The 23,887-nt window shown below is 44.3% G+C and overlaps 1 protein-coding gene across 1 annotated transcript in view; it reads right to left on the bottom strand.

The window, feature by feature from the left end:
• ntrk3b (neurotrophic tyrosine kinase, receptor, type 3b) overlaps positions 1-23,887 on the bottom strand; it is a gene marked incomplete at its 3' end in the record, with an annotated part of 127,726 nt that overhangs the window by 45,118 nt on the left and 58,721 nt on the right. The window contains exons 5-10 of the mRNA XM_080539054.1: positions 18,445-18,599; positions 17,772-17,914; positions 17,235-17,376; positions 12,583-12,924; positions 10,197-10,249; positions 9,765-9,867 (exon numbers count right to left, since the gene is read on the bottom strand). Coding sequence (XP_080395180.1) covers positions 9,765-9,867; positions 10,197-10,249; positions 12,583-12,924; positions 17,235-17,376; positions 17,772-17,914; positions 18,445-18,599 — 938 coding nt within the window. The remainder of the gene's footprint in view (positions 1-9,764; positions 9,868-10,196; positions 10,250-12,582; positions 12,925-17,234; positions 17,377-17,771; positions 17,915-18,444; positions 18,600-23,887) is intronic.

The raw sequence follows: 23,887 nt of genomic DNA, 5'->3' as shown, positions 1-23,887 counted from the left end.
TCCACAGGCTGACAGCACATCCCTATTTCCAATGTGTTTCTAATCAAAGACGAACCGAATCTCAATTATCTTTGAGTTGCCTCATCATACGTAGCCAGCGCTCTCACAGACTCCATCTTGATGTCTTCTGAAAATAAACCCATCAAGACCTTTTGCTATGATGATCTGGCAATCAAAGTCGCTGAACACTGATGGTTAATTCATTAAAACAACCATAATTGTTTGCTCCTTGATGGCCCTGGTAACTGCTTGAGTACAGAGAGAAGGCGGGGTGTCAGAGAGGGGGATAAATAGAGAGAGAGGGATTGAGACAAATAAATAGTCAGCAAGAGAGAGTGATTGAGAGGGAGAAAATGAGAGGGAGAGAGAGAGATAGAGGAAGAGAGAGAGAGAGATTGAATCAAATAAATAGTCAGAGAGAGGGAGTGATTGAGAGAGAAAAGGAGAGGGATGGAGGGAGAGAGAGAGAGCGAGAGTCAGACAGAGTGTGAATGCAGGGAGCCTGACTGTGCGACGCGGTGTTGGCCAGAGGGATCTCAGCAGACACCTATTGTACTCATTGTCTCTCTCAGCGTAGAACACTCACAGTGTCGAGCACTGCTACACTGCCACCATCAATAATGAAACGTCAAGTTGTGACGTGACTACACAACAATTACTTTCTAGCCCTTAAGCTTTCACAGGCTCTCATAAATGATGGAGGAGAGTTTCTCTATGTTTAATGCATTGCCCGTGTCTGCCAATCCCCATCGGTGTGTCCACAGAGGGGCCAGTGAGGGCACTAGAATGCTCTGGGGGTGGTCGCCCCTCTCCTCTTCTCTCCTCTCCTCTCCTCTCCTCTCCTCTCTTTACACCACTCTTCCTTTGACAGACAGGCAGGAGAGAGAGAGAGAGAGAGAGAGAGAGAGAGAGAGACAGAGTAAGAGTAAGAGAGGGGGAGAGAGAGAGAGAGAGAGAGAGAGAGAGAGAGAGAGAGAGAGAGAGAGAGAGATGGCCAGAAAACAGATGCCTCGGGATAACAATTTGGGGTCATTTTGGGGTCACTGCATTATGAAGGTAGTGTGAATGTATGGCTGTAAGCTAGAATATAAGAAATGGAAGGGAATAGAATACTCTTGTTAGTCATAACCAGAAATGTCAGGGGGGGTGGGTAACTACAGTGGGCATAATCAATGCGCAAATCACACAATCTTTCAGGACATAACTTGAATGAAGTGTGGTTTAACCCTCTTCATTAATTTAATCAGTGAATATGTTTGGGAGAGTTTTTAGTTTTTTTTTTGCGTTGAGCGCTGCGTGCATTGAGTGTGGGAGTAGACACGCAGCACTCCAAATCTGAGCGGTTATGTAATGGCCACTGCTCATCGGGGTGTTAGCTATACTTCACACTGAATTAACTAATGGATAGAGGTAAGCTAAAAGCCTTCTCTAAACACCTCTCAAAAACCTCACATCACCTTCCCTTCTTCCTCACACTGCAGCGACGGGCTACTCGACGATTCTCACTGAAATCCCCACAAAAACAGACAACAACCTCCGTAATTAAATCCGCACTGAAGATGTGCCAAACCCTCTAGAGTGGAACGAAGGCCTGAAATTAAGAGATGCGCAAGCAGTGGCTTACACTGAGTTCTGTGTGTGTGTGTGTGTGTGTGTGTGTGTGTGTGTGTGTGTGTGTGTGTGTGTGTGTGTGTGTGTGTGTGTGTGTGTGTGTGTGTGTGTGGTTGAGCCATGTTACAGTTCTCCACAGATGAGGTAAACTTTCATTCTGCTCTGACTGGAGCTAGCAGGTCCTTTGTCTCTAATTCTGTCTTCATTAGAGAGCTGGTTAATAAGAGCAGGCCTCTTCTCTCAATCACTGCCATTAGACTGGCCTTTGGTGCTGAGAACAAGGCTCGTGTTAATATTGACATTTCAGATGTTTTTTTCCGGTCGTTTTCAGACAGAACTGGAGCTCGCAAGACATATCTGTCTGTGCACACACTGCTAAGTGAGTGAAACTCAGCCCCTTAATAGTCATTTTTAACTTATTAACTTGCAGAGTTAATGAGGAAATATACATCAGTGCAACTCAGCAACTCAACCGAGTGTTTGTTAGTGAACCTCAGGGAAGAAGTATTCTACTGTCTCTCCGAGGTGTTCCATACTGTACTGGAGATACAGTAGAGAATATATATTGCATATATTGCTTGTATATTGCATATTAATTAACAGAACACCCTTAAGGATATGTACTGTAGGCTCTGAGTTTGAAAGTTCAGTGAAAGTTCAAGATATGAAAGGAAGACCGATCCAAATTAAGCGCCACACACTGTAGTCTAGCCTACATACAAGTTAGCCTGACTTAGTGTTTCGAAAGTTCAGACACAGATCTTCCACTCTGTGTATTCTTCAGTCCAACAGAGCTTTCTATATAGGCTACTGTACATTGAATATTGAACATACTCTGTCTCTCTCAGAAAGTAAGGAAGGAGAGTGGGGTAGGTATGATGCTACACGTAGACAGCCCCCTCTGGCTAAAACAGAGAGCCCCATGACTCAGCTCGCTAACTATTAGCCGCAGAGGCCTCTCAGCCAGCCTTGTAGCGTGTTAACGGTCCCATTTCCCCCACGCCCCAACACGCCTCTATTCTATTTCCAGGAGAGTGGCACCGACCAGAGGAAGCAGGATCCTAAGGAGGCATCTCATACATATTTAAAGTGAATGATGAATTAGTCAAGAGGATTTTTTTTCTTCTTTTTATTTTTTATTATCAGGTGCAAAGAGAACATCGTGGCGAAAAAACAGGCTTTTTTGGAAAATGGTGTCCAAACCCTTTTAGGCTTCACTTACACGTACATCAGGGGGATTGTAAGAGTGGTGTTAAAAACTGGGCGCCAAAGGATGAACTTTACCATTCTGTGGTAGTAGAAGTGAGTGTTATATGGGTTTCTCTTGGTGCTATAAATTGTTTCAGGCCGGCCCTGCTTGTTTTTCGGTCTCCCATCTGTCTGTGGCTCTAAGAGGAATGATTTCCAGCCAATTAGCGTTGTCTTGTGCCGCAGCAACTGGAGAGGGTGAACATCATTTGCGCAGCAGGAGACAGGAGGCGTACGTCCATGCGCCTTGTGACGTGTCAGGGTCTCTGTTGTTGGAGTTTGTTTCCGAGCACAACAGTTCAGCACTCAGTCATTTCTGTGGGCCCGTCGTCGCCAGGAGAGGCCCAGTGAGTCAGTCATGCATTAAATACTCTGGTCCTCTGGTGTGTGCTGATCATCCCTGGGCTGTATTCAGGTAATGTAGCGGAGCGGAGGGTAAGCCCCTGTGACAGACGTGTTGGGATCATAGCTGGGCAGCAGGGCTCTGTGTGTGTGGTTATGTGAGTGTGTGTGTGTGTGTTCACGTGTGTGTGTTCAAGTGTGTGTGTGTGTATGTGTGTGTTCACGTGTGTGTGTGTGTGTGTGCGTGTATGTGTGTCTGTGCACGTGTGTGTGTGTGTGTGTGTGTGTGTGTTTTGTGTGTGCGTATGTCCGTGTACGAGCTGACAGATAGTGATGACAACATAGCCAGACAAGGAACGACAAGGTAAAGGTTGAGTCTGAGACGGCCAGGCTCGCAGGGGCACTGTTCGTCAGAGAACAACATTAGATAGTACTTGTGTCAATGTCATAATGAAATAATCTCTATGCGGCCTCGGCTGTGCCTGAGGGGCAGCTTCAGCTCACTGTCTGACTCCTAGAGGACAACACTAGATTATCCACAGTACACTAACCTCTATAACAGATGATCACGCTTCCCGCGGGGGTTTATTTGACTGTCAGTCAAAATGTTGGAAGCTTACAGACACACTAGGAAAGACTATGGGTGTTTTTTGGGGGGCCATGATGGCAAGGCAATGTCATTCAAATAGATGATGATTGATCAACAAGAATGATACTACTAGATCAAAGATACAACTTAATAATAATAATAATAATAATACATTAGACTTATATAGCGCTTTTCTAGACACTCAAAGACGCTTTACAAACTGAAGAGATAGAGTAGTAAAATAAAAAATCTACTCTGTATACTGCAAAATCTACTCTGTATACTTACACCTAGATTTCGGGCGGAGAAGCGGCGAACAAGCAACGCCAGCGTCCTCTCTCTTCATTTTTTTGAAAAGTGATCATATCATATCTATATCTATCATATCTATACATCATATCATATCTATACATCATATCATATTATAATTGTTTGATTACTAAATCTACTCCATATTGCAATTACACCTGGATTTAGGGCGGAGAAGTGGCGAACAAGCAACGTCAGCGTCCGCCATCTTTTTAAAATATGAACTGGCTTATTGAATATGAAATCAGTACAGTACCACACTCACGTTGTCTGAATTCCCGCAGATCGTCGCAATACGCAGGAATAAATTCCGGTAGCCTATATGCTTTGGTTCCTCTACAAATATGCCTCTGCAAACACACTCAAGCAAACTCTTCAGTCCGTATGGAATGATGAGTGTCGCCAGGGGCTTGAAGTGTTTCTTGTAAGCCAACTAGAAAAGTACCAACAATGAGGGTTATTCGTCCGTTTCGCTGACCGTTACAGAAAAATGTATCTAGAAGAATTTGTCAGCAGCTACATCCGTATTGCTAATATCGGCGCGCATTGACAAGCGTTTATGTTGTCTGATTGAAACAATACCGTATGAAACAGTAGTTCGACGGTTTATCCTACTCATGTAGGCCCTACACTGCAGTGCAGAAACTTACTAAAGTAACAGACCTATTTTCCCTAACTTGAGAAACAATCATTAATCAAAACCACTTAAAGTGAACAAATTACCATAGTGAGAACCCAAAATTGTAACTCCTTCCGGGTTGTGATCAGAGATACAACTTGATCTAGAACTAGATCAACTACAGTATTCATACACTGTCTACAGTATTCATACACTGTCTACAGTATTCATACACTGTCACTACAATACAGTACCAGTCAAAGGTTTGGACTGGTACTGTATGTATATGGTATGGCTATCTGTCGGCGGTGACATCATCACAGAGTGTGAGATTTCTGTCCAAACAAAAGGAACTCTCATGACATTTACATTTGAACCATTTTAGCAGATGCTTTTATCCAAAAGCGACTTACAATTAGAGATTACAGGGACAGTCTCCCTGGAGTAATTTACGGCAATTAAGTGCCTCACAGGCACACTAGTGGTGGTGTCCCCAGGTGGGATTTGAACTCATGACCTTCTGATCTTCAGTCCAACCCACTAAGCCACCACTATGACAGAGATGCTGTACGCTTCATTCCTCCACTTACCCCATGTGTCAAAAGACAATCAGTTCCCCAGACAAAAATCGATGTCCACAATTGAAAACACTCAAATGGGTATAAAAGATGGGACTTCAATGTGTCCTGCAGCAAAGGTGTGTGAGCTAAGAGTTTCAGTACATAGACCGAGCATGGGCCAGAGGATACAGCTCAGGCTCGGACTCTTCATCAACAGCCGGTTCCTCTCTCAAAGCGTGTAATTACAGCCCAGCCAGACAACAGAACTGAGACATATAAATCAAGAACCAGGAGAGAGAAGCTGCAATTCCAGTGGGCCAGACTAGAGCCTTCATGGATTGACAGCAGTGGGCCTTGAAAGGCAAGTAAATCAACTTGAATGTAGTAGGACAAGCTATGCTGCTGCTGCCTCTAATCGCTGGCCCCGGCTGCTCTAAAAGATAGAAAAAAAACATCAAGATTTTATTGGATGCCCAAGAGTAGTCGCTGATCAAACTACAACAGCCAAAAGAGTCGCAGTGATTTAGTGCAGTGAAACTCCAATAGGCTTCATCCAAGGTAATGACTTCTTTGGCTTCCAACTGATTTTCAAGAGGATGGGAAAGAAACAGAGACAAATCAGACCATTGTGTGGGGCCTCCAGACATGAAAGCTATATTGACGTCACTCCTCTGGAAGTCAATTCTTTCTATGCCTCTTCAACCACTCACAATCACAGGGAAATAAGCAGTGTCTACTTAAGGCAAATTGGCTCACCTTCTCCGGCTCAAACTGGAACAGGTTACCGCAAATTGTAATGCATGTGTACGCAGGCAGGGGACTCAAATGCATGACTCAGAGACCAAAACTTTAAATGAAAAATTATCTTTACTTAGAGTCTTTACTTGCACAAAAGGTTCGATACCCAGGTAAGGAAGTGAAGAGGCAGATAATCCACTAGGAGTAGGCAATCCATGGTTCAGTACACAATCCAAACAGTCAGAATTGTAGGCATAGAATCCATTAGGGAGTAGACAAAATGCAGGGTCAAAAAACCAGCGGAGATCATACAGAAAAAACTAAACACTGGGAAAATTGCTGGGACGCTTTGACACAGAGGCACAAAAAGACGAACTGGCAACGAGACAAAGGAACCAGACTAAACACTTAGGGAAGGATGATGAGTTACATGTGAAACCAATCAGGACTGGGAAGACAAAACCACAGGTGGGAAACACTCAAGGGCAGATAACAAAAGAACATAAAACAAAGACAAACAAAACTAACGAACAGGACGAGATGTGACACGAATGAAACTACATTTATTTTTGTATCGCCCCTTTCTTTAGGAATAATCTTGTCCATTCGTACAGGCTTGTGGGCGGAAGCCGGAGAATCGAAGATGGCAGTGCCCTGTTCGAGGATGGCAAGTCGCTAGGGGTGCCACGGTTCAGTTGGTCCACGGTTCGGTATGAACCTCGGTTTTTGGGTTACGGTTTCGGTTAGGATTCGGTACGTGTTTTTGTGCATAAGGAGAAAAAAAATGCTACTATTTATTTACAAACTGTTACTTTACTTTATTTTGCTTATACTTATGGAACTTGACTTTGTTGTCATTATTGTATAATATAAACAAATATATATATATATAAATAAAAAATAAAAACGTTCAAATGTGACACCAGCCAGTGTTTTGATAAACCAGTAGGCTACATTACTTACTGAAACTACAGATTGTAATCTTTCAAATGACGTGTCATACATTGAAATCCGAAAAAAGATAACGAAGTTAGACTCATTTGAATGTTGTTAGACCTCAGGCACATATAGGGTTAAACTGGCTGTAATGAAACCGGAAACTGCTGCTAACAGCTAGGTCTAAACTGTATTTTAATAACATCACAACATGCTGATAGAACATCAACATGCTAAAAACACATAACTACACATAATTAGATGATCACACAGTCCTTGCTTTTGAACACGTCCTAAAAGCCATGTAAACGATAGCTGATTACCGATAGCCTCCGGGCAACAATAACAATGAATCTATTCCACAAAGTATACATATTAAGAGAGCAATTTATAGCGGTTTCACGTATCACGGTTTCATCAACTGCAGTCACAAATGTGCCTCTTAGGCTTGACGACTGGTAAAGGAAAGATAGAAATGAAAGTAAAGATGCACTTTAGCTATGAGAGCTGTAGCAGCTGTAGCCCATATATGCATTGTGCGCATATTATGCGCATATACGACATGCGTGAAGCATTTCTGCGACACGCGTTTCTGTTCCGTTTTCATTCCCTCGTCGCTGTATTCAATGCCAAAACCAGAATTAATGACCCCACAACACAGATTTGTAGCAATCCAGGGCTTCCTCAAACTGTTGCCATGTTCTCAACTCCACTCGCCATGAACAAACATTTGAGCAAGCAACTGCGTTCCAGACTCCACCAACTCCACCTCCGACTTTGAATGAAACGCAGCATAAACCGAAAACCTAGTGTATTGAACCGTGGAAGGCGAACCGTACCGTCCGTAAAAAAAACGAGAACCGTTGCACCCCTACAAGTCGCCCTTTATGGCAATTTATTACACGTGTCGGTGGACAGGGCTTGCTCAGCACAGGCACCATCCCACTTCTGACACCAATGTAGCGAACGGCAGGGTAGAGTAGAAATAAGATGGCATATGGCTTACTCAGATAACGGTGAATCTTAGCTGTGTGTGTGTGTGTGTGTGTGTGTGTGTGTGTGTGTGTGTGTGTGTGTGTGTGTGTGTGTGTGTGACTACACAACCTGTAGTTATACAGACATATAAATCACCTCCTTCAGTCCCCCCCCCCCCATTACAGTACCCCTAAACCACTTACTGTGGCATGTTAAACATCCCAGTCACAACTAAACATGGAATATTATCAACACATTTTCAATACATATATTATATGAAATATCATTTGCAGGCCCAAGTTGTAATTGCCACCCCTGAATAATCATGTCACAGGATTTATTTACTGAGGTGTCAAAGCAACTACAGTATAATCCTGCTAAGCAGCTAATTATGGGTTGGTGGTGGCTAATACCATGGTATCCTAACAACAAAATGACAATAATAACTTCCATAGGGCTGAACAGCTTGATATGGCTATCTGTCAGCGGTGACATCATCACAGAGTGTGACATTTCTGTCCAAACGAAAGGAACTCAGAGACACTGTACACTCGTCCCCCCCCCTCCTCCGCTTAGCCCATGTATCAAAAGACAATCAGATCCCCAGACAAAAATCGATGTCCACAATTGGAAACACTCAAATGGGTAAAAAAAAAGATGAGACTTCAACGTGTACTGTAGCAAAGGTGTGTGAGCTAAGAGTTTCAGTACATTCATACCAAGCATGGACCAGAGGATACAGTTCAGGCCCGGACTCTTTATCAACGCCACTGAAACATCACGGTCACAACTAAACATGGAATATTATCAACACATTTTCATTAAGCATTTTATAGTATATGACCTATCATTCGCAGCCGAGACATGGGGCTTAAGTTATAATTGCCACCCCTGAATAATCATGTCACAGGATTTATTTACTGAGGTGACAAAGCAACTACAGTATAATCCTGCTAAGCAGCTAATTATGGGTTGGCGGTAGCTAATACCATGGTATCCTAACAACAAAATGACAATAATAACTGTCATAGGTCTGAACAGCTTGTTATTAGACAACACGTAAAGAAAACTAACAGAGGAAACCCGCGGAGAACTTTTATACAAAATTCCCGGAGACAAAAGGCAAACAAAACACAACAATACCATCAACAACAACATCAACAACAACATCTAATATTTGTTTAAACCCAGTCAAAGTCAGATTGGAGTCCCGAATCCCATTGCTGTTGTTAGTGCGTGTGAGATCCGTCTATTTGTGTCTCTAAACCCTCCAAACAGAGCACCTGCCAATACACATGCGGAGGTGCCATTTGGGACCGAGCCGTATCAACAGTGGTGATAAGAACTGCCGCACAGGCTGTGCCGCCAATCCACTTATCCCAAATCAGAGGCCCCCAGCCACTCTGCTCATACCCATAACTCACAGTCAAAATACAGGGGGGGCCAGGCCCAGCCCAACCCGCAATGCGCGCAATGGCGCCGCTGAGCCCCACACCGTTCCACACCGCTTCACAACCTGCGAGATAAGAACCTGGATCTGACCCAAAATCAAAGCTCACCGCGAACAAAAGCCATATTAATCCCATTGAATTCCTCAGCATGCTCGACAGTCTAGAAACTAATTTATTCAGGATCCCATCTGTGATGGCCCGCATTTGGATCGCCGGGTATTTTTGGAGTGTACAAACGAGATATCTGGAGAGTGGCTGAAAGCTATAGATTATGAGAGATGTGATGCAATCAGAGGCAAACCGCCGCGTATACGGCTTCAGCTTCGGCTCACCGCCTATAGCGCTACGCACTGTGCAGTATTGTATACCTGCATCGATTGACTTACCTTTCATTCCAAACTTGGAGCGGCGGCCATATTTGTTGATGAGAACAAACAGGACAATGAGGAGCACGCAGGCGAACCCAGCCAGGCCAACAGCTATTGACACCTGGAGGACAGAGACAGTGGGTGAGCATCAATACAATCTTCCGTACCATTTCATCATAACTATAAAAGCTAGTCAAGGGAACAGAGAGCGAGCAATATCAACATGACGACAGCACTGCAAAACAACAGTATACATCAATACATTGCGAAACAAACAGCCATTTCAGGGCATCTAGGCACAGTATGTACTCTAACAAGACTTTTTTGAGCAGAAAGTTTCATCTCATATCCCTTTCCACAGTTTGCACACTGCTGACATTGAGGAGGCGATAGCATGCTATCTGTTTCAAGAAACATCAATAGAGAACTGTTGTGTCTTTGCAAACTCACCCCGAATGTATCCTCCTCTGGCCTGTTGGACTCATTGTCTGGTGGTGTTGTGGCTATTGGGAATGGAGAGACTAGGCAACATTAGTCAGTGCACTCCTGAGACAACTCATTCAGCTTCATAAACACTGCACTATCAAATGTCTGCAACTCATTCAGCTTCATAAACACTGCACTATCAGATGACTGCAGCAAAGTGAGTCTTAAGTTAAAGTCTACAGAGATACAATCTTATTCCTAGGGAGTTGTTGACAACAATATCCCTTCAAACTGTTATTTCACAGGGGGAAGGAAAAAGAAATTCAGCACTGGAAGGAACAAATAAAAAAAAGAGATGGGGAAAAAAGAAGGACATGAAAAGGACAAGCCAGAGCAAGCAGATGAACACAGGCACACAACCATGAAATCATCCCCCTCTCTTTTCTCTCCGTCTCTCCCCCTCTCTGCCTCTCCGCCTGTCCCTGTTCTCCCCCTCTCCCCCTCTTCCCCTCTCTGCCTTCTCCCCCTCTCTTATCTCCGCCCCTCCCCGTCTTTCTCGTCTGATGGGGGAATTACCAATCTGAAGGGGCTGGAATGGGCAGATCACAGAGGCATTGTGGGCAAATAAACAGGCACGTGGCTACTGGTACAGCACTACAGAACAGTGGAGCAAATTGTGTATATGCACTGCCCTCTATCCCTCCCTGCCTGCCTCCCTCTCTCCCTCCATCCCTTCCTCATTCCCAACCACCCTCCTCCTCGCCCCCACCCCTCCACCCCTCCCGTAGCAGTGTAATAATAAGACGTGACCCAGTACCCCAGCACTCTAACACTTCCACTGAACTCTCCAATCCCCTCCTCATGGAACTGTTGTGACAGTAGCTGTCTCCGGCTGTCAGAGCACTGCCCTGGTCGCAAATGCGCCAACCTTTTACTCTCCTCTCCCCCCTATCTCCCCCTCACCCCTTCTCCCCTCCCAGCCTCCCCTTCTCTCCTCTCTCCTCTCCTCTCCCCCTCACCCCTTCTCCCCTCCCAGCCTCCCCTTCTCTCCTCTCCCCCCTCTCCTCTCCTGTCCTCTGTGAGTGTGAGAGGGTGTGAGGCTGTGAGGAAGGACCTCAGGGCAGAGTGCCGGTATCTCGCTGTCCGTCCTCTGAGGGACAGCGGAGTGGAACCAAGCAGGCCTATCTGCCGGGTCTCGTGTATCCACCCGGCTTTCCGACACACAATAGTCATCGTCCCCCCGCCCCCCATCCCCTCTTCATCCCACTTCATTTAAGATCAGACATCGCCAATCTGTCACTGTCCACCTCTATATTTAAACTTTATAATCCGTGGCAGATTGTAATGGATGGGGTCTCATACTGTATGGAGATGTTTGGGAACAGAGATGAAGGTCATAGATAGCTCTGCCCACTGTGTTTAACTCCTTAACTGTGGGGGTTATTACACGTTAAGGTGATTGACTCCAAGCACCAAGGGCGGGGACCTTGAATGACTTGGCACGGGTGAAACTAGAGTATTTGTTAAAGGTAAAAGTGTATCTGTTATAATGTAAGACCAGGCTGATTAAGAGTATTCTGAATAATACTAATGTGTTGTGTTTGTTGTGTGCTTCTATGACAAGACGCTTACCGTCGGTCCAATCTCCTGAAAAGTGCATGCGACAGGGAGAGAGGGAGAGAGAGAGAGAGAGAGAGAGAGAGAGAGAGAGAGAGAGAGAGAGAGAGAGAGAGAGAGAGAGAGAGAGAGAGAGAGAGAGAGAGAGAGAGAGAGAGAGAGAGAGAGAGAGAGAGAGAGAGAGAGAGAGAGAGAGACAGAGACAGAGACAGAGAAGCAGAATACATTATTAGAATCTTGGCCACTTTAGCCGCAAAATAAAACCTTAGAGAGAAAGCATTTAGAATTTTGAATAAGCAGGCAAAGACACAAGCGTGACATTTAGAACGAACTCTCTTAAGGGCTCTGCACACAGCGTGCGATTTCTGTTGCGCATCAACGTTCCATTTTGAAGTTTGAATGGAAGTCTATGAGAACATCGCATTTACCCACACACGGCCCCGATTTTAATCGCACGGCGAACATTCGATTCCATTCATTTTGAATGGGACAAAGCACACGGCGTGCGAGTTTTGTCGCACTGTCAAATGAATGGAATCGAATGTTCGCCGTGCGATTAAAATCGGGGCCGTGTGTGGGTAAATGCGATGTTCTCATAGACTTCCATTCAAACTTCAAAATGGAATGTTGACGCGCAACAGAAATCGCACGCTGTGTGCAGAGCCCTTTAGAATGAGCCCTGAGCCTGAATGAACTTGAGTGAACTCTAAATGAACCACCTCTCTAAACTATGAATGCTTGCCTCGCCATTTCAGCACCATGTCGTTGTCCACTCACACACATACACACACACGCTCTGGAACATCAATAATTTCTAATCTCTTACCTGTCGAGTCCACAAACGGAGGTGCCATCAGGAAGTGTCCGTACACTGTCTTGGTCACTTTCCCCAGGGAGTTGCTGGCCTCCAGAGTGTAGTTCCCGTTGTCATAGTGTGTTGGGTTCTTAAACGTCAGACAGCCCTCTAGATAGTCCTGGTAGAAGTCCATCTCTGTGCGGATGTAATCGTTCTGCACAATCTCCTTCTGCTTGTGGAACCAGCGTAGTGTCGGGTGGGGGTAGCCCCTCACCGTGAACTCTATGCAGGTGTCATGGCGTCGTTCGGGCTCCACCAGTTTCAGGATGGTGGGTGGGACTGGAATAGGAGTGGAGGAAACTGTGAGGTTTTGACACAAAATACCAGTTTGCCTGATACACTTAGTCTAACAACCTATCTGAAATTCAAGGGTGTCAATTATTTACATTTGAGCTTGGGAAACATTTTAGTTTAACAGTCTGTAGATAAACAAAGAAAAGATTATCGCTGCTTGCAGTAAATAGTGACATGCTAATCTGGTCTGCTGCATTGGGAATGACAATATTTCCTTGCATAAGCACTACTTCAGAATACAGCAAGACACCTTGAATCCTCAAATGTGGCCAGCGTGATGGGCAATCTATCACTTTAATATCATCAGATACACATTTCATCAACAATTCATCCACTGAACCTCACTTGCAGCTACAGAGCCCCGCGTAATGTAAGTCATGTGACAGTGAAGCGTTTTTTTCTTCTGTTGGCTCTACACTCCGAGAGTTTGGATATGAAAGAGGTTAAAGTAGTGATTCTCAGCTTTAGTTTGATGGTATTTGTTTATGGTTTCGCCGATCAGAAGGTACGCAAACGTGAAGGGACAATTGGCTTGATAGGTGCTTCTGGTTCGTCAAGTCCTATGGAAATTACCCCCGCTAATGTCATTGGGGTTGTTGTTTTTTTCCACTTCAGTGGTATTCAGAAACTGAAGACATTTCCAGCCAGGGAGAGTTCAGTTCTTGTGTGTGTAGGAAATAACTTCTAGGAAATAACTGAATTAATTTTTTCCCCCGAATGGCCCGTAGCACGGGGGTAATTTCCTTACGACCTTTTCTCTCATATTTTTTTACTCCAAAACATAGAAAATGCCGTTTTCACATGCAGACACTGGTGTGGTGCTGGTGGTAATGAATATGAGCTTAATCATATTCGGTGATTGAAAATCGGTGAAGTGTCCCTTTAATAAAAGAGAGCAGTTGGTGGATATCAACTGAAGTGAAGCAGTAATACCTTGCTGTCTGGGTATTAGACGGTATTCCTCAAAGGTTTCTACTCTGAAAAAGTAATTTCTAAAAAAAATTCAGAAGAAGACGGCTGAGTGGCTCGAAACCCAATGGCAGATTTGTAAGTGATAGGCTTCATATTTTGTAATATAAAATTGTGAAAGTGCAAGTAAGTAGAAAGATATATAATAAAAACACTTTGGCCGAATTGTGAGCTAACACGCTCCGCCCTGTATGAAATCAAAAGACCCTGGACATTACACACATTCAAATCAATAAAGACAATCTGCAGATATTAGTAAAAAAAGAAAAATAATCTTCCCAGCCCTTTTCCAGCATTAAAACTCCGATCCAGTCCTTTTTATTCTGATCCAATCCTTTTTATTCCACCAACTGCAGTCTTATCTCTGTGCCTTTATTCACATATGTTTAGATGAGTGAAGGAGTTTTAATGATGAATCTCCCCTGTAGAAACAAGACTGCACTCAGCCACAAAAACAGATGACGCCAGTGGTGCGTGCCTGTGTGTGTGTGTGTCTGTGTGTGTGCGTGAGTGTCTGCATGTGTGTGTGTGTGTGTGCGTGTGCGTGTGTGCGTGCGTGTGTGCGTGTGTGTACTTGTGTGTGTGTACGTGTGTCTGCGCGTGTGTATTTGGGCACGTGTGTGTCTGTGCGTGTGTGTGTGTGTCTGCATGTGTGTGTGTGTATTACATCAGAATGCTGCAGCACCCTTCCTTCCCCTGCCCTGCCTGCTCCCGTCTCCAGCAGGCCTGTCATTCACAGTCCTGCAGCTGCCCCAGGCAAACCCTGTCTGCAATGCAGTCCCTCAGAGACACCGAGACAGGGAGGGGACACAGACGGAAAGAGAGGAGACTGTGAGTGTGTGTGTGTGTGTGTATGTGTGTTTGTGTTTGTGTTTGTGTTTGTGTTTGTGTGTGTGTGTGTGTGTGTGTGTGTGTGTGTGTGTGTGCGTGCGTGCGTGCGTGCGTGCTTGAGAGCGCCAAAGAGGAGAGGGAGGGTGGGTGAGGTGATAGCGAGAAAGAGGTAACAGAGAGGGAGGGAGGTGGGGAACAGGGGGAGAGAGAGAGACTGACTGACTAACAAATAGCAGGCCAGATCCATTCTGTTCAGTGTGCCGCTGTCATCCTATCATATGGATGAGTGTCAGTCGATACAAGAAGTCATTATAACCATGTCAGACAACAACAACAACATGATGCCCTGTAATGTCCACACTCAGATGATGCTCTTTGATAATAACAATAAGCTTTTGATCGATGGTGATAATCACACATACATGTGTGTGATATATATATACAGTATATATATATATATCGATTTGCATTCTAATGTTAACATGGAATAGAGCCACTGGCACGTCTCTGCGGGCCAGCTGTGGCTCAGGAGGTAGAGCCTGCATGTAATGATCTCAAGGTCCTCCTATCCACGTGTCGAGGTTGCCACCATTGGTTTGTGAACGGGTGAATGAGAGGCCATTGTAAAGCACTTTGGATAAAGGCGCTATACAAGTGCAGACCATTTACCATTTCTCTGCTACCAGAAAATACTGAGAATAGCCTGGATGACACCCAATACAACTACAAGAGGTCACTATGACTGTGAAATTGACAGTAAGGCCTTAAGGTTATTCTGTCTAGAAGTCGTCTCAGAAGACAAGCCACAAACCAATTCTACATACAGGTACTCGTATAGGATTAACGCACACTTCATCAACAACCATTGAAACCCAATACAACAAACACAACTCGACACAATACAAAAGAGCAGCCTCATTTTACTCCAAATTGGAGAGGACAACTGGCACGTGCCCAGCATCGTAGTAGTCGCGGGGCCATGTTTGAAGAGATGAACAATAGTTCTGTAAAGGTTGCATTGTGGTGCTGTAATTACAGAACTAAACTTGGAACGCTACGATTGTCGCACAGCGGCTGGTAATTTCACTGTCAGTCAGTCTCCCCGTAATCAAAGCTGCAGTTAAGACCTATTTTATGACATTTCCAGAGACAATAGGCGGCGCAGAGGAAGAGATGTAATTACCGGAAGAGCATGTGGTGAAAAATTAATAAGTTAATTTGCAGCACCAGCAGAGGGGATAAACAGAGAAACCCTGAGGACAGCAGTCCCATAGAGTGTCCGTCTGGGCAAAAATACACGTGTGTAACATACACACACACACGCACACGCACGCATGTGCACACGCACACACATGCATGCATACACACACACACGCACAGACACACACAGACACACACGCAAGCCTTTCCCTGTCTGAAATATCCGAACATTGGTGAAAACCTCGGCACGTCTGGGAGAATCAAACACGGTCACAATGGATATCCTCTCACAACAATGATACTCCAAGTCAGACACATTGGATCAGAGTATGCTTTGAATACAGTTCTTTACAACCCCACACCTTCTGGCCACGGAGAAATCTTATGTAAGAAAGTACATAATTCATGATTGGGTTATTAAGTGAACAGGCTTTTTGATGGTGATCAAATCATTGCTTTTTACGGCTTTGAGGTTTTGCGTCTTCTCGTGTTGGCGGCTCGTATCAAGGGTGTGAGCTCTCACTTCACAGAGGCGCTTGAGGGTGTATGCTTGCTAATTGGCTGCATACATTTCACTTAATTTTAGAACGTGAAACACCTCATTGCATTCGAAATGTACCTGCATAATTTTCACTGCTCTAACCGACAATGGATGTATTTTTCTTTTGTTAGGATGGTGGGGTTGTAAATCATCCTCACAGCTCTGAGTCAATGCCATTAATAGAATGTATATTTCAATCCTGAGCATTCTAACCAGCCCCATCTGAGAGATTACCGTATATCACATAAAAGACAGTGAGAAGACCTCGTAAATGTCATACAGACATCAGGAGGGCATCCAAATTCACTACGTCTGCTTTCCAGGGTACCGTCCCCCCCTCCCGGGAGTTAATTCATTGATGGATTGACATTGTTGATTGGCCAGAGAACCCACCCACATGGCAACCCAGGTCTGAATCAGAGCCTTTTACATTTGAACCATTTAGCAGACACTTCTATCCAAATGACTTACAATTAGAGATTATAGGGACAGTCTCCCTGGAGTAACTAAGGGCTAAGTGCCTTACTCAATGGCACACTAGTGGTGGTATTACCAAGCTGGGATTTGAACTCATGACCTCCTGATCACCAGTCCATATATCCACTAGGCCACCACTAAGGATTAAAACCAACGATGCCACAAAACCGCAAAGTCCAGATCTGAAAACCCCTAGATTCCATATATTCAAGAAAATATGTATAACGTATGGAGTATATTGACCTAGAGTATACCGAGCCATTGGTAAAGAACCTACACTGCACAGCCAGTTGGATGGAGGCGTTGGTCATCCCAACCACGTTCTCAGCGATGCAGGTCAACAGGAAGCTGTTGTCGTCACGACTCACGTTGACCAGGGTTAGGTTGATGGAGTGGATGTTGGGCCAGTAGACATTAGACTACAGGAGAGGGGGGAGGGAGAGAGAGGGAAGGGAAGAAGGGGGGAGAGAACGGAAAGGGAGCAGGGGGGAGAGAGAGAGAGAGAGAGAGAGAGAGAGAGAGAGAGAGAGGAGGGAGGGGGAGAAAGAGGAAAAGGAGCAGGGAAAGGGGAGAGAGAGAGGTGAGTGAGAGGGGAGGGAGCAGGGAGAGAGAGAGAGAGAGAGAGAGAGGGGAGGGAGAGGGGAGGGAGCAGGGAGAGAGAGCGAGAGAGAGGGGGGAGGGAGAGGGGAGGGAGCAGGGAGAGAGAACAGTCATGAAACTGCAAAAGAAATCAAACTTGTGTGTGTGTGTGTGTGTGTGGGTGGGTGGGTGTGTGTGTGGGCGTGTGTTCTCCGTGGGCGTGTGTGTGACTCACCAGATGTGTGTTGATAGAGTGGAGGCCAGCAACAGTCCAGTCTACCTCAGGGAGAGGCGCTCCTGATCCATTACAGCTGACTGTCACGTTGTCCCCCTCCATCACTGTCAGGTTACTGTGACTCACACTGATCTCAGGCAGGTCTGGAGGAACAAGCACACACACACACACACACACACGCACACGCACACACACACACACACACACACACACACACACACACACACACAGGCATGGACAAACAAACAAACACAAATAAAACCGCATATACACACACACACACACACACAGACACACAAAAACACAGGTGAGTCACAGAGGTTAGGAATTAAGAATCCTATTATCAGGTCCTATATAATAACCGTTGCAGGCCAGAAGGTTATGTTGTGTGGGTAGGAGAGGAGTGGGTGTGTGTGCATGGGTGTGTGTGCATGCGTGTGTCTGAATGTGTGTGTGTGTGTGTGTGTGTGCGTGTGCACCCGCATCTGTGTGTGTGTGTGTGTGTGTGTGTGAGTGTGTGCATGCGTGGGTTTATTTGTGTGTGTGTGTGTGTGTGTGTGTTTGTGTGTGTTTGTGTGTGTGTGTGAGTGTGTGCATGCATGGGTTTATTTGTGTGTGTGCGTGTGTGTGTGCGTGCGAGTGTGTGCGTGTGTGTGTGCGCTCGCTGCTGTACCACAGTAGGCGATGTGCATGTTCTGCAGCCGTATCTTGGAGGCTCCGTTCCTGCAGTACAGCTGCTGGGTGTCCAGGGCCGCCTCTCCCCTCTGCTGCCACAGCTGGATCCAGCGGATGTCACAGCCGCAGTCGAACACCACGCCATCCAGCCTCCTGCCAACAAACAGTGAGTAAACAATAACAACACGTCGCTGATAGATAACACGAACTTTGTGGGTGGTTGAAATCAATCACATTCGCACAGTGTGACAGATTTAGAGGAAAATGTGTTGTTTTTGCTAAACGATCCCACTTGAAATGAGGGAAGGTCATTTAGAGATATATGATTGGGCGATCAATCTTGGGGCTTATTCAGTGTGCAGTGGGTATTATTATATCCATATGTACATCATTTTCTAAAGGTTTATTGTAGAACAAAGAGACACATTAATTCATCAACATTTCACAGACAGTCAAGTTTTGCATACTGCAATTTGGTCCGTTTGCCAAGTTGTCAAGATGAATGGCTCTCCAAACGTCCTTGTAAAGAGTCAAGATTACATTGTTGGAACCATGAATTAAACATATGTGCATGGCACTGTATGAACTTATTACATTGGAATTTCACATGAGAATCACGGTCGTAATCAAGTACTAGGCATACATAACAAGATATGGACGTGCAGTATAAGCCCGTTTATCTATTCATAAAATAGTTTGAACCAACAGGGTCAAAAGGAGTTCACGTCAAAAAAAACTACAACACCACTCTCGGTCCACTCACAGCCTTTTGCAGGTGACACACTCAGCGGTTATGGTTATTAGACTGCAAATAAATTAATCAGTGCAGACACAGATTGTTAATTATTTCCCCATTTGTGTCCCTTGGCACAGAGGCAAAGTGGCAGCTATATTCTCTCCTATAATGAGCCAGGCCATAGAAAACACAAGCAGGGTCCCTAAACAGGGCTACTGGGATGTCACTGCTGAGGTTTTCATCAAACACACACACACACACACACACACACACACACACACACACACACAGAGGTACTGGCAACAGCACATCAGGGCCAGGCGGGTGGTCACATGGGGCAGGGTAGCCTGGGTTTTGTACAGGCATAAACAAGGGTGGCTGGCAGTAGATGACATAATGTTGTTCAATAAGAGTAATAGTGAAATTGGGAATCACTAGTTGAGGAAATGTTGTGAGGTTAGGTGTTTATCTAGAAAAGGAAACGTTGCCTAGCCTGAAGAAGACATTGAACACGTGAGTGTACGACATTGGATGACTGACATTGAGAGCCTGCATTCAACGCATGTTTGATACCATTCCCCATTACAGTACGTTCCATGCATTACAATGAGCCCGTCCTCCCATGTCTCCGATGTACAATAGATGCTTGAGGTCATGCACAGGCACTGAGCAAATGAGCCATGAGCAAAGATAGCGCTGTTATCGCACTCTGTAAAACAAAGCTACTGTACCAATGATATGACTCTTCCTCAATGTCAACAATCCTCCACAGCTTTCAAGTAGGCTAATGATCAACACAGGACTCTTCGAAACATACACACACAGGTGCCTCCACGGAACTGAGACGGATACTGCTCAACAATAGGACATACAGTACATTGTTCCTCACAGGCTTTCATCTCCGCTTCAATACGGTGTGTTTCCTATCCCTATGCTGTGCTCAGAATAATATTAGGCTTTTAAATCCTCCATATTTTGTAAATCCCCCTTTTCTTCCTCATTTCCGCATCAGCTCGGTTGATCTAGTGTTTACTGTTATTTTTCTTCCTGATACTCTCACTCTCTCTGTCTGTCTGTCTGTCTGTCTTTCTCTCTCTCTCTCTCCCTCACTCTCTCTCTCTCTCTCTCGTTCTATCACTACGTGCCTACAGTAGTTTGAGATCCTCCACTCTTTCTTCCTCATTTCCGTATCAGCTAGATTGATCTTTCTGTTACTTTTCTACATGTTTCTGTGTGTCTCTCTCTCTCTCTCTCTCTCTCTCTCTCTCTCTCTCTCTCTCTCTCTCTCTCTCTCTCTCTCTCTCTCTCTCTCTCGGTGTGTCAGTGTGTGTTGTATAGGGTCCAGATGCCTGGTGGTTGGTTGACAGTGAGTGGAGGTGCCGGCCCATGCATCAGTGGTGGTAGAGATAACATAGCAGCAGCACCAGCTTGGCTTTCCAGGACCCCAGATTGCCTGCTGCTCCTAAGCCTATTCAAATAGATCTGAAGCAGCAGGGCTAAATGTACTGTACGGAAGCCCTAAGACCCCCCAGTCCACATGAAGAGAAGCATTGGGGTTCTGCAACATAAGCATATCTTCTGACTTCTGACGCCAGATTGCCTCCTCACACTTTTGGAGTCCGTACACTTTACCGAGAAGTTGTCTAATGCTTTTTTTTGCAATGATGCATTCGACTGTACAAAACCAGTATATTTCTCCAGTCAACCGTTGCTCCTGCTCCCTCCCTCCCTCCCTCCCCCATCTCTCCCTCCCTTTCTCTCACTCTCTCTCTTTTCCCTTGTTTAAATTGTGAACACCTGGCCGAGCTATATTCCCAGAGGCTCTCAAACTGGCTAGCTTTCTTAAATAACTATGGCATAATTTGGCCGGGGAGGCCGACCTAACATAGCTTATCGACAACACCACCTGTCTGCACTCATTTAGAAGAGGGAAAACAGACTCAGGTCAAATAAGTATTCAAGTGGAAAATGCTCAAACTAAGTTGTGGCTTTTAATGATCTCAAGTCCTAGGCTACCTCTTCCTCAGAGAGTTAACACATACATACATACATACATACATACTAACATACATACATACACACTAAGATACATACATACATGCTAACATACATACTTACATACACACATACTAATATACTGTACATACATACATACTAACATACACACATAATAATATACTGTACATACATACATACTAACATATGTATGTATGTTACATACATACAAATACATACATACCTTATGTATGTACGGTATGCTAGTATGTATTTATGTTAGTATGTACGTATGTATTTATGTTAGTATGTACTGTATGTTAGCATGTAACATACATACATACTAACATCCATACTAATACACATACATACATACATATACACATACATACATACATATACACATACATACATACATACTAACATACATACATACTAACATACATACATACTGACATACATACATACTAACATACATATTAACATACACACACATATCTATGTTGGTATGAAAAAATACAAAATATTGTAACAACTTCTATTGCAATGACAGCTGTGGAAATGGCATAACATAACTGTTGGAAAGAAAAGACATGTTGTATGTACGTGTATCTGTGTGTATTGTGGAGTAGTGGTGGCCTAGTGGATAGTGAGTTGGTCTGGTGATCTGAAGGTCATGTTCAAATCCCACCTGGGAACACCACCACTAGTGTACCCTTGAGTAAAGCACTTAGCCCTAAGTTACACTAGGGACACTGTCCCAGTAATCTCTAATAGTAAAAAAGTAATCTGTGTGTATGTCTGTCTGTGGCATCACATCTCTATACCGTAGATCTACCTCTAAGAACGTTCCTGACTCCTAAGAGATACAAACATACATACATACATACATACTGTACATACATACATACATACATACATACACACGTACATGCATTCATACATACATACATACATACATACACACGTTCATACATACATACATACATACACACACACACACACGTACATTCATTCATTCATTCATACATACATACATACACACACACGTACATTCATTCATTCATACATACATACACACATACATGCATTCATACTTACATACATACATGTACACATACATACATACATACTAAAATACATACATACATACTAACATTCAAACAAACATTCATACAAATATACATGCAAACAGCCAACTATCCATCCATGCATCCATACATGCATGCATACATGTTACAAACATACATACATACGTACAACGTTTCATATTTATATATACAAATATTCATACAGGCATACTGTGTATACATATATACTAAGATACATATCGTGAGATTAGAATTATAAGGTTCTATCTCCATTTTTGTCAAAATTGAGTTTTTTTACATAATCTGATCCATTAGGTGTTTATTAATGCCTGTGTGGTGTTACTTTTAAAATGTTGACATTTTTTAGTTAGTAATTAATAAAATACAAAGGTTCCATCTCACAAAACATAATGGAATGTAAAAACTTTGACGCTCAATATCTCTGAACTACAGTGGTGTGCCGTCAGGGCCAGCAAGGCCTTCTCTGCTGGCCTAAACATCATCAGAATATACATTTAATTTTTATATATTTTTTCTACAAATATGTATTCAATTATTCCCGTAGTCTATTCTCTTCATTTCATAGCTTTCCTCTTGGTTGCGCTGCTTCCAGACATTTGGAGGGCTGGCCTTTAGCTTTTATCCAATCAATTTCAGCCATAATGTGTTGCCAGGGTACCAAGAAATCTGCCCGCCTGCAGATTCAACAGTGGCGCGAGTACAGATTGTAATTTAAAGTGAGCGAGAAAAGAGCTGTGGCGTACCGTGGTCATCTCGAGTTGGCGAGCAAATCCGACGAAGGGGCCTTCTGGATGGCGGAGCACCTGATCAGCACCTGCACGTCTTTTGATTGGATACAAACTATTGGGAGGCGGAGCTAACACACTGAACTTGATCTCGCTAATTTGTGTAGATGGAAGCTGTTGTTCTACAAGCAGCCACAATGGCTGAAGGAGGAGAAGAGGTAGATTTGGTGGCAGATATTATAACAACAAAGAAGAACCTTCTAAGAAAAGCTATAATCAGAAGAGAACGGCCGACCCCGACGTTAGCGACGCTATCCATGTAAAAGGACTTATTGGTGGAACTGATCAACTGTACAACAGAGTCATTGAAGTCTTCTTGAGGAAAGAAAGGAGGATGGATTTTGTGTTCAAATAATCAGTTGTTTTGGTGAGTACAAAGCATTTAATGTTTTCTGCAAGAGATGTAGATATACGGAGCGACCCTGGGGTTCGTAGATAGAGTGTGTTGTGTGGTGCGGTGCACTGGCTCAGCTGTGTGAGTAAGTGGGGCTCACCCCCGTGACTGTATGAACACGAGGAAGATAACCGGCCTTAAATGGAACCTCGATACGGTTCTCCTATCGAGATCGACAGACCGCAAAGTTCGGGAAATAACTGACGCTTTCGTTTTCATGCAATGAATTGAATACACCCAGACTAGGTGCCGCTATAATAACAATGGCAACGCCCGGTTATACTGCGTTTCTGTCTAAATGTATAGTTTCTAGAGCCATGGCGTGTCATAATGATGGTATTAAGAGGTGGAATAATTCAGGTAGGACATCACTGAAGGCCTAGGTGTGAAATGCACCGCCCGCCACTGCTGAACTACCC

This window comes from Nansenia antarctica (assembly GCF_963989245.1).
Source record: "Nansenia antarctica genome assembly, chromosome: 9".
NCBI lineage: Eukaryota > Metazoa > Chordata > Actinopteri > Argentiniformes > Microstomatidae > Nansenia > Nansenia antarctica.
This window is presented reverse-complemented; position numbering and strand designations above follow the sequence as displayed.